The following is an 11,286-nucleotide window of genomic DNA, read 5'->3' as shown; positions in this document are numbered from 1 at the left end:
TTACAGAAACATTGGAGCGGATGAACCTTACCAAGGAACAACTCAAGCATAGCACAGCCGTGACGCTTGGTGGAGGCGGTACGTGAGCCTGCTGAGTGCAGCACTCGCAGAGGGGGTTGCCAGGAGTACTTGATAGGGGGGGGGGGGGCAAATTCCGTATTTTCATGTCTTCAAAAATTCGTACCGAAAATTGTCGGGGATACACCGTACGTACTTGCGTGCCTTTTTTTTTATACTCGTACTTTGGCCAAAAATGTCAAGCTCTAAATAAACAGTCTAAATGAAATTCCTTCTGATATGTCTGTTACGGATCCGTACACTAGGTAAATTAGGGCCAGACAAGTAATATAGGGTTTAGGAGTACCCATGTGTAAAATAAATCGTTTATAGCACCATGGGCGGGTTTAAAATAGGGACGCGGCTAATTCTTAGTTAACTTCATATTAGATGACTTCTCGGGTCTTATGTGTAATTCTCTTATGTACGAATCACACTGCAATCTAACTGTTGTCGAATTGATCTAAAACTCATAAAATTTCTCGGCCAGCTAAAATTAGCAAAAGGGTTAAAATAGACTTTTTTTTCTTCTAAAACCCCAGAATCCAAAGAGTAGTTATGCTGATGCGCGACATTAACTGACGGTTATCTTTCTCTTGGACATTGAGGGAGGCTGCCTCGTGCGGCAGCAGGGTCGCTTTCGTTTCGTGGCCTGCCTTCCGCTTTCCCACAAGACGCTTTTGAAGCTTCCGGCCACCTTTCCGGGAAGAAGGAAGCTCCCCGGCCCAGCCGACCACATTTTGCTTACCCTGCTAAACTTTGCATTGCTAGGTGAGCTTCACTGAGTTTCGTCACACATTACAGTCGGTCAGCGTCGAGGCCAAAAGGCAGGGGAAAAGCGAGGTCGGCACTCTGCTGCTACGAGTAGCGAGCACTACCGCACGCACGCACGGTGGCAATATTGTCTCATGGACATCGTACCGTCAATTCAAACAAATTAAAATTGTGACATCCACATTGACATCGACATGGACGGGCTTTCATTTGCTTGGTGCCTCGATCGATGTATCTTGGAGCTCAGACTGAGTAAACACTCTGAACGAAGCACTAGAAGAAGTTGACATCTGCGTCGCGTTGAACTGGCCGTTCGTGCGTGCGTCCAGGGTCACGAATTTCCCCTGCTGGCCGGCCGGCGTGTGGTGTTGGTACGGTACGGGCTGGGCTTTCGTTCTGTTGACCTCGGCACCATTGGACAGGATGCTGCGATCGAAATTTCATCCATGACGTACGAGCGGCTTTGACCAAATACACGACAGGATCGATGGGTTCAAGGAAATCCACTGTTCTATGCCATGATCCTACGGATCGATCGTTTGCAGCTTGGCTTAGTATACTACTGTACTTGACAGTAGACACTGGCTAGTAGTAGTATAAATCTACCCTTGCCTGAACATGGAGATGCTAGCTGGCCGTGCGCGTCATCCATGCGTTATTTCCTAGCCGGAGATAGATCGATGGAGCTGGGTCCTGATCCGGTGTGCTCTGCTGCTTAGTCAAATGCAGTGATGGTCCAGTGGCGATGGAAGCGCGCGTACGGGGGGAGAGAAGAATCCGAGAAACTTAGCCCTCGCGTCTGCTTATATGCAAATGACAGTGTCAGCGTGAACCGCAGCTGTGCCTCCGGTTAGCGGACAGCTCATCTCAACCTTCAATTAATCTGCAGGCATCAGCAGCAGCAATGTGGGCACATCTGACTCACTGTCCAGGAGGGAGCGGAGAAAACAAAGTGACGATCGTCAGAGATCAAGATCAAGAGGCAAAAGGTCAGAACTAGTCCTGATGCAAATGATGCGAGCTGACTTTGATTATTTGGAGGCGTGACCCCTCTTGAGACTACATAATCACGCAGGCTGATGGGAGGAGACGCCACTGTGCGGTCCGGCGAGGGGACAAGATGTTGAGGGAATCTAGGCGTGGCAAGGAACAGCCAGGATTGATATACTCTGCACAAGGCGCAATATGCAACTAACTCGATCGTGTGGTATAGGCAGTGTACAGCTCAATGCTAATCACCCCGATTTATTATACTACCCGTACTAGTAATACTCGTCTTAAGAGCATCTCTAGTCGCGTCTCCCAAACCGTCCCCCAAAGCGCGTCGGATTGGGCGTTTAGGGACGTGTTTTGTTCGTGTCGCGTTTGGGGACGTCGCTCCTCAGCCGCGTCCCCCGAACGCCGCCCCCAAACATATTTTTAAAGTTTTTTTAACACAAAACCATTTATCAAATATAGCATAAGAATAAATATGTTCGCGGAGATTATTTTCAAATTAAAATACAACAAACAATAAAACAACTAAACAAATGTAATAAATAGGGCTAGATCAAGGTGCCGCATCATTTCCTTCGATCCTGCACAAATGCTCAACGAGATCAGCTTGAAGTTGATCATGAACATTTCAGTCACGGATCTCTGCGTGCATGGCGAGGAAATCAGCAAAATCTGCAGGCAACTCATGATCAACCTCCGCAAGAGGGCCCTCACACTCATAGGGACCAACATGTGTCCTGGCATAATTCTTGCGGTCATCCTCGATGATCATGTTGTGCATGATCACACAAGACTGCATCACCTCCCACATTTGGTCGTGAGACCCGCTTAGAGCAGGGTACCAGACAATGGCAAATTGTACTTGAAGCACACCAAATGCCCGCTCGATATCCTTCCTGCAAGCCTCATGTCGCGTAGCAAAGTGGGAATTCTTCATACCTGATGGATTCGAGATTGTTTTGACAAAAGTGGCCCATTTTGGATATATAACATCGGTTAGACAATAGCCTTTGGTATATTGGTGGCCATTGATCTCATAATTCCATGGTGGAGCATGCCCTTCCACTAGTCTGCTGAACACCTGTGCTGCAACACGTTGATGTTATTGTGTGATCCCGCCATGCCAAAGAAAGAATGCCAAATCCACATGTCATTATGTGAACACCTGGAGGGACGCGATGATCAGCAAATGCTCCCGGAGGTCGTCGTCGAAGTCTTGCTCGTCCTCCAGCAGCAGGGCAAGCATCTCGTCGTCGCTATCCATATCTGAAGCAAAATCAATAGTTAAAATTACGCCGAGGCAGACGACGCAACGAACAGCAGCCAATCGCGCCTACCTGGCAAGTCGTCGAGCACCTTATGTGCGCGGAGGTGGGGCGGATTTGACGTCGCGTTATGGGACGCGATGGCGAAGCGGCGGCGGCGGAACGACCGGCGGGAGCGCCAGCCGCGACGACGGTGCCGACTCTCAGAAGAGATCAGGCACCGAAACGGCTGGCAAATCCAGCGGCGGCGGAGGGGTGGGAGGCGCGGGAAGGAAGGAGCGATGAGAAAAAAAAACGCGAATCAATGGTTTATGCAAATAGTCGCCGACATGTGGGAGCCCGCCTCGCTTTTCGTTGTGTCCGACGTGCCCGGTGCGTCCCCTGTGGGACGGGGACGGGCTCGGGGCGCCGAACACCATATCGAGGCGCGCCGGACAAAAAAAGGCTTTGGGGAACGCGGCCGGAAGCGGTTTTTTATCCGACACGTCCCAAATTGCTTTGAGGCACGGTTTAGAAAAAGGCGACTGGAGCTGCTCTACGGGCTGAGAGAGATGCGTGTTCTGCAAATGGCGGGGCATCAACGAGTGCGTTTAGGGGATAGGAAGGCGCGGAGGCTTCTCTAGTGGATGCTGCAGCTGGGCCGGTACAGTTCACGCGCAGCACGCCTAGATCAGCCAGGCAGGGCAACAATACTAGCACCGCTGCTAGTACCAAGAATCTTTGCTTATTTCGAACCAACAGACCGAACTGCCCAGCAAAATCGATAGCACGGAAAAATCGTGCGTTGCGTTGGGCTACATTATTTGGTCCTAATCATTTGGGCGAGCAATCGATGGGACCGATCCTGCGTCCGATTCCACATGATCAGGCAGGACGATATGTCGATCGATTGATGAGCCGGTCCAGCGGTTCAGCGAACCGGGCACGTACTCGTACCAAACATGCAATTTCCCGGTTCATGCACAGCAGTACAGCACCTCTCTGATTTGATCTTCATCTGGGTGCGGTGCCCGTCGGCGCTGGACCATACATATCAACCGCGTTGACACGGTAGCAGTTAAATCAGCAGACTCGTGTACGCACCTCGACGGCCGGCGCACACAAGAAGAAACCCGTGAAGTAGTTCCAACACATACCGCACCAGAGCCTGGCTAGCAATTATTTTGGGGGAACCTAAGCCCAACTCCAACAACCTCAACATTTTCATGTTTTGCGGGTGAAATGCGGCACTCACATCGACATTTCACCCCTATCGATGTACGCGATCATTGTGCGCCATTCTCAGTTCCTCCCGATTATGGTCGCCTCCAGAAAATCACCGCCAGATTCAAGCGTGGCATAGCCCATCTATATGCGTGCCAAATGGCGCAGGCCAATTCCGGGCGGTGGCGGCTCATCGTCGGCGAGGAGAGCACCGTAGACCACACCCGAGCGGAGGTAGCGCTTCTCCCGCCCCAAGAGTAACTCGCTCTCGTGGGCAGGGATCACCCCGCGTGCCAACAACAGCGAGGCGGACCATCGAGGGTGGTAAGGCATGTGACGCGCGGAACATGGAGGGTGGTAAGGCTGAATGTCCACCTCCGTCCATGCCCTCTGCTGATGTGACACCCCACATATATGTTTGAAAATCTGGAATTAACTAGTTAAATTCTCGATTTGTAGTTTGTGCTTGGAGGATGTATTCCATCGCGACTCATGCTAGCTGCAATGCGCCCCCCTCCCCCAAATTCAAACACATCAAAGTGTCCCTTCGTAATGAAACTTATGATAGAGTATGAAGTGATCTCAACCCTTTATGTATCGAGTTTTTGGGGAAGGGGGTGCATTGAAGCATTCTCATTGTTTCCTCAACCCTCCTATCCATAATAGGCGTCAGGGCTTTAATTTATTCTAGTAAAAAATTTGAATTGAAACTGCAACACTTGTTATGGACCGGAGGTAGTACATGGTACGAAATAAATACACACACGTCCACACTCCTATTGGTGATTCGACACTAGAGTTTTCAAAATTACAGCTGATAAGTGAGAAAGCACGCCTTTTTCTTTTATAGATAGGAGAAGGACCAAATACAAATATCCACTTTTACAACTCCCCAAACACATATCACTAGCAATAAAGGGAGAAAAATCTCACAATAAACCCACGAGTTTCAACCGGTCTGTCTCTTCAACGATGACATCTAACAAAAGCGCTTCCTTCCCTGACTTGTTCTTGAAGATCCGATTATTCCTCTCAATCCAAATAGATCGAAGCACCAGGAGGAAAAGGGAACGCGCTTGAGGGTGGAGTTTGGAGGGCCACTTGTGTTGAGCACCCGCGGCCACCAAACAAGGAGCGCATCCACAGCAGACGGGGCAAGAGAGGACCGATCTAGACCTCTCAAGACCTCAAACCAAATGCAGATATTGCACCAAAGCATGGAATGAAAGGCCCGCGGTGAGGTCACGAACCCAAAGGTGCAACCAACCCTTGAGCCATTGTGCGAGAAAGAAGGGCACCTTTTTCCAGAAAATTAAGAAGTAGATGCGCAATCATGTCAACACTTTGGTTATCAATCCACTTATCTTGCCAAAAAAGACAAGACTCGCCATTACGAAAGCACGTGCATCACCGAAGCCTGGAAAATGGCTCTGGCATTATCCAAGCAAGGCAAGCGGTCACATGTCCATGATTTATTATTTGAGGTACGCCATAGCCAAAGCCATTTCATACGGAGCGCCTCATTAAGCAAGTGGAGGTTCCTAATACCAAGCCCACCAAATTTGGTAGGGGTAGAAACCAAAGGCCAAGCTAGGGGGGGCATGCCCCACCCTTAGCCGAAGGTTTGGCACACCACAAGAATCCACGACAAAGCCCCTCGATAGCGTTAATCATCCACGCATGCAAGTCAAGGGCCATCATGCAATAAATAATCATTGATGTAAGCACGGCCTTGACCAGAACCGTCCTCCCCGCAAGATCAAGAAAGTGATCCCTTCCACGTGGGGAGGCAGTTGGCCAGCTTACCAATGTAAGGTTGGAGCTAAGCTTTTGGCAATCTAGATGTGGAAAGAGGGAGGCCCGAATATGTGCAAGGGAAGTCCACTGTCACATAGGGGAGCATAGCACGAATAGAATCCACATCTAACCCACCACAGAGGATCATAGTGGCCGCACTCTTAGAGTAGTTAACCCTTAGGCCAGAAGCATCCCAAAAAGGTTGGAGTTCTCCAAAGCCACCCTAATTTCCCTCCCACTTGGTCTGACAACCAGAGCGACATCATCCGCGAAAAGGAAAATGCGGCGTTTTACCCCAAAAGCAGATATAGATTCAAATAAACCTCTCTCATCCACCACCTTGAATAAGGCCGCAAGAACACCCATGCCAATAACAAACGAAAGAGGGGAAAGAGGGTCTCCGTAGCCTCTACATGAAATTCGATGAACATAGAGGGAAAAAGTTAACAGCAATTTCCTTGTAAAACAATTGAACAACCAAAAATTCTCAAAAAAAAATTGAACAACCAAAGTATATTTTGCTTGTTGGTTACGGGCGCGCAAGTAGGTATGCAGAGGAACCCAGCAAGCCACCCACGCATAGGCCGACGCCGACGCCGACGCGGCACACACGACGTCGCAGCCGAATCGGAGGGAGGAGCCAGGAAGCTGCCCTGCCCAGCCCACGGCCAACTCACCCCTACACGGCTACAACCCAGCCTGTCCATCAGAAGGAAGCATCACCACCACACACGTGACGTGAGACCCATCCCATCCCACCGTCCCTCTCCCGCCGGCGCCTTCCGCGTGACCACCACCTTCCCTGAACCTCCCTCCTTCCTCCTCCCCCTATTTATTCCCTCACCTCCCACTCTCTCCACACACCAACAATCCACCATCGATCACACCTCAAGAACCAATCAATCACCAACAGCAAGACCACCATCAACTCACAAGTCACAACAATCCATCAGACCATGGCATCGCAGTCGCACCAGCAGCAGCAGCCCCAGCAGTCGGTAGGCTTCGAGGACTACCTTCCGGTGATGGCGGAGCGGCTGGGCGAGGAGGGCCTGATGCAGGAACTTTCCTCCGGGTTCCGCCTGCTGCAGGACCCCGCGCTGGGCCTCATCACCTTCGCCAGCCTCCGCCGCAACGCGCCGCTGCTGGGCCTGGGCGGCATGTCCGACGACGACCTCCGCGGGATGCTCGCCGAGGGCGACTTCGACGGCGACGGCGCGCTGAGCGAGATGGAGTTCTGCGTTCTGATGGTCCGGCTCAGCCCCGAGCTCATGGACGAGCCCCGGAGGTGGCTCGACGACGCCGTCGCGCAGGCCTCGCAGTTCCTCTTCACCAGCTAGAGGAGGAGCACTAGTAGTAGAGATTGCTCTTCTTTTTCACTACGATTCTTCTGTCCGTTGTTCATAGTCAGGATTTATTCACGAAGGCAGGCAGGCAGTGTCGATTGGACCACGGAATTCCACTTGTACTCATCTCCCCGGTCGTTTCCCGCGGGAAATCTCTCTCTGATTAAATCGACATAAGCTTGTGCGGTTTCACTACGTACTTGTGCAGCTCTGCAATCCGCGATCATTCATCAGATCAGTAGAACAAAGCCACAGCGTCACACTAGAAGAAAACGTGATTTCTTCCATCTGTCGATCATCGTCATCACGCCAAGAACCGCCGATAAATGTGAGTCAGATCCCCGATTCCCCGTACCAGCAACGCGCGCCGGCCTGCCTGCCTGCCGGCTGTCCGAGGAAGGGCCAGTTCAACGCGGACGCAGGTGTCACCGTGTCAGTTTCCTTCTACTAGTGCTTTGTTCAGTGATTGTTTACTCGGTCTGATCGAGCTCTGCGAAAACCGATCGAGGCGCCAAGCAAATGAAAGCCCGTCGCTGTTAGACGTGACGTCTCTTCTTTTTCACAGGAGGATTTGGATGTGACATTGCCAGCGTTTGTGCTTTTCCCCTGCTTGTTGTTCAGCCTCGGCGCTGACCTACTCTTCCTGACGAAACTGAAGGAAACTCGTCGTAGCAAGGGAAAGTGTAGTAGCCTAGTAGGGTAATAAGAAATGCGTATGCGTGGTCGGCCCGGGTAGCTTCCGGAAAGGTGGCCGGAAGCTTCAAAAGCGTCCCGTGCGAAAGGAAAGCAGTGGCGATGGAAGCAGCCGGAGGCGGGCAACGAAACGAAAGCGACGCTGCCGCCGCACGAGCCGCGGAAAGAAAGAAAGAAAGAGAAGCTGTCCCAGTCGTGGTTGCTGCGACGAGTAAACTGCTAACTTGATCTCCTTGTTTCGGACCGCGTCGATCCCTGTGCCCCTATCCAGCTTTGCTTCCTGTCCGCGAGCTTCCCGCCCAATTTCCCCATGGACTTCATAACCGTTGCCGTTTTCTTGGTGTGCGCCGGCATGCTTATGGATGACGTGGGCATAGCCCAGTGGTTAGGATTAGGGTTTAGGTTATATCAGTAATGTCTAGTTCATCCTAGACATTTTTTTATTTTTTTGTTGCTTCTTATGCTTTACAGAGAATGATCACATAGTTGGAACGCAAAAAAGAAAAATTAGAGAAGTTACTGAAGATGTTTGGAAATGGCTAAGTTAAATTTCAACTAAACATTGGGCTAGACATGCAATGGATACGACATGCAAACTGACCTCGTAGTTAACACTATCAGTGAAGTTTTTAATAACCACATAATAGAAATAAAGGGACAAGCCTACTGGCACTATCATAGAACAAATTCGGTTGAAACTCATGGCTAGATATGCAATGGCTAGATATGCAAGCTACTGAAATGGTTTTGCTGATGCACAATAGGAGATATCTCCACATTATGTTGTGAAACTTGACATAGAGAAGAGAGCTGCTAGGCGGTGCGGTGAATTAGTGGCTTCTACAAATGTGTTATGTGGCATGTTTCAGGTAGTGACCACAAGAACTTTGTTACTGATCTAGATAAAAAAAATTGTGGCTATTTTAGATGGCAGTTCACATGAATGCCTTGCAAACATGCAATCTCTGCTATTTATGTGAGGCACCATGACCACCTAGAAGACCGTGTTTTAGATTTTTTTTTTCTTTGAAAACCATGCTATCAAACGGCATATCAAGAGGTAATATCCCTAGTGTCAGGTCAGTATGATTGGACAAAAACTAATACTCCGAACATAGATACTCCAGTTTTCACAAGGCAAACTGGAAGGAAAGGGCGCCATGAATTGTTCCACCCGGGGAGAAACCAAGTTCAACCCGCACTGGAACGAAGACCAGAGATGAGTGAGCGAGAGACACACCCAACCCCCGCGCCTCGGCCGTTCCAGGTCGGGGCGGCCACCCCCAATCCCGCGGCGGACCTCCTTCTCCGGCCGTCGGTTAGTTCGTCCGCCCCCGCTGCGACCCAAGCGGGTCGAGATCTGCGGTTCGGGCTCATCACTCCGGAGCTCGTGGCGTCGGCGGCCAAGGCGGCTGCAAATCGGCGCGGGATTTCCGGCGACCTGCCGGAGCAGAGGGCGTCTTCAAGAGCGTCTGCGACCCTGCAGCAGACCGGCGCGTCTTCAAGGCCGTCTGCCCTCCTCGAGGGCGCTGCAGCGCAGGGCCGGGGCAGCGCCGCGTGCTCTGCCAGCCTCCCGCCTCCTCCACCGCTGCGGCCAGGAGATAGGCCCTGCTCTCTAGCTGATCTGGGAGCCCAGAGAGATCTTCCTCAAGCTCGAGATGCTGGAGGCCGGCTGCGCTCCATTATTGTTGCCTCCAAGGAGATCCAGGAGGAGTTAAAGCAGCGCGGTAATCAAGATTCGGGCGGTTCTTGGCAGGAGGTCCGCCCCAAATTTTGGTGGCGCAAATTCAAGCCTTCCCCTTTGGGATTCCGGCGTGTTGACCTGCGGCAGGATGCATCGCTCGATCCCTTCAAAGGGGCATGCTTTCGCTGCCTCTCCCCTCGCCATTTCATCCGCCAGTGTAAGGGAGTGCTTCACTGTTTGGAGTGCAAGAACCCAGGTCACCGTGCTCGTGACTGCCCCTCCCGGCGCCCACAGCTGGTCGGCGCGTCCTCTCTGCGGCGGCCTCCACCGGCCGCGCACAACCATCTGCAAGCAAACGCTGCAGCCGAGCGGATGCCTTCTCCGAGGCGGCGCGCGGCGTCGGAGGTGGAGCCTGGCCACCCCTCCAACAGGCCGGGGGAGGTGTACAGCTTGTCGCTGAGTACCCCGGCGATGGAGGTGGCCGCCACGGAGATGCGTCGTACACACCTAGCCATCCTCGTCTCCGACACCAGGCTCAACATCAGCACCCGCTCCATCGCCAAGGCACTCCAAGAGCGGCTCAGCTTTCCGTGGGAGGACATTCACGTCTCCGCCTCCTACCCCGACGATTTCCTCGTCAGGTTCGCTCAGCCTTGGCAGCGGGACGAGGCGCTCGAGGCCGGCATCGTGCTGCTTCGGCGTGGCTCCTTGGCGCTCACCACCTGGTCGCCTACGGCGCGTGGCCAGCCGCAGACTTGGAGGTTCTACTGCAGGCTCGTGTTGGAGGGCATCCCGCTCAATGCCTGGGAGGATGAGCCCACCATCAAGGCGGTGATCGGCGGCGCCTGCGAGCTGGACCGTATCGAGCGACGCTCGATCCTCAAGGACAACACCGCGGCGGTGTTCGTTTGGGTCTGGTGTTTGGATCCGGATCGGATCCCCAAGATCAAGCCGCACTCCATCCTTGATCGGCCGGCGGAGCGGCGCCATGACCTACCAGAGGGGACGCCGGCGGAGGAGGGGCGCGATGGTCCGCTGTACAGGATCCTCGTCCACATCGACAAGGTGATCGACTACACTCCGATCGATGAGAGCCGCCGCCGCCGCGGTGTGCCGTGGCCGCAGGTCTTCCGCAAGGATTGGGCCTTTGGAGTAGAGGACGGCAAGCCAGGGCCTCGGACGAGGCCAATTCGGGACAGGCTCGGCCCCTCTAGCCACAGCCGCCGGCGTGATGACGACAGAGACGATGACCGACGCGGGGCCTCTCGCCGTGGTGACCGCCGGGGCGGAGACGGAAGGGAGTACGGCGACAGTTCAAGGCACAGCTCTGAGAGACGCTACCAGCAGCACGACCGTCAAGACCGCCGTCCCAGCCGATCGCCCGATCGGCGTCGACGCGGTGACTCCACTCGGCATCGTTCCAGGAGTGCTGGGCCTGTCGAGCTCCGCGGCCTGGAGGCGCCGCCTGCCG

At 53.0% G+C, this 11,286-nt stretch overlaps 1 protein-coding gene across 1 annotated transcript; it reads left to right on the top strand.

Moving 5' to 3' along the window:
• The first annotated feature begins 6,970 nt into the window (after positions 1-6,970).
• On the top strand, positions 6,971-7,633 carry LOC124684216 (calcium-binding protein KIC-like). Its single transcript, XM_047218585.1, has one exon. The coding sequence runs from the start codon at positions 7,049-7,051 to the stop codon at positions 7,430-7,432; it is 384 nt and encodes a 127-aa protein (XP_047074541.1). The 5' UTR covers positions 6,971-7,048; the 3' UTR covers positions 7,433-7,633.
• The last annotated feature ends 3,653 nt before the right edge of the window (positions 7,634-11,286 follow it).

Source organism: Lolium rigidum, chromosome 1 (genome assembly GCF_022539505.1).
Source record: "Lolium rigidum isolate FL_2022 chromosome 1, APGP_CSIRO_Lrig_0.1, whole genome shotgun sequence".
In the NCBI taxonomy this organism is placed as follows: Eukaryota; Viridiplantae; Streptophyta; class Magnoliopsida; order Poales; family Poaceae; genus Lolium; species Lolium rigidum.
This window is presented reverse-complemented; position numbering and strand designations above follow the sequence as displayed.

Coding starts and splice junctions, on each gene's coding strand:
- LOC124684216 (XM_047218585.1), top strand. CDS start 7,049: ATGGCATCGCAGTCGCACCAGCAGCAGCAGCCCCAGCAGTCGGTAGGC.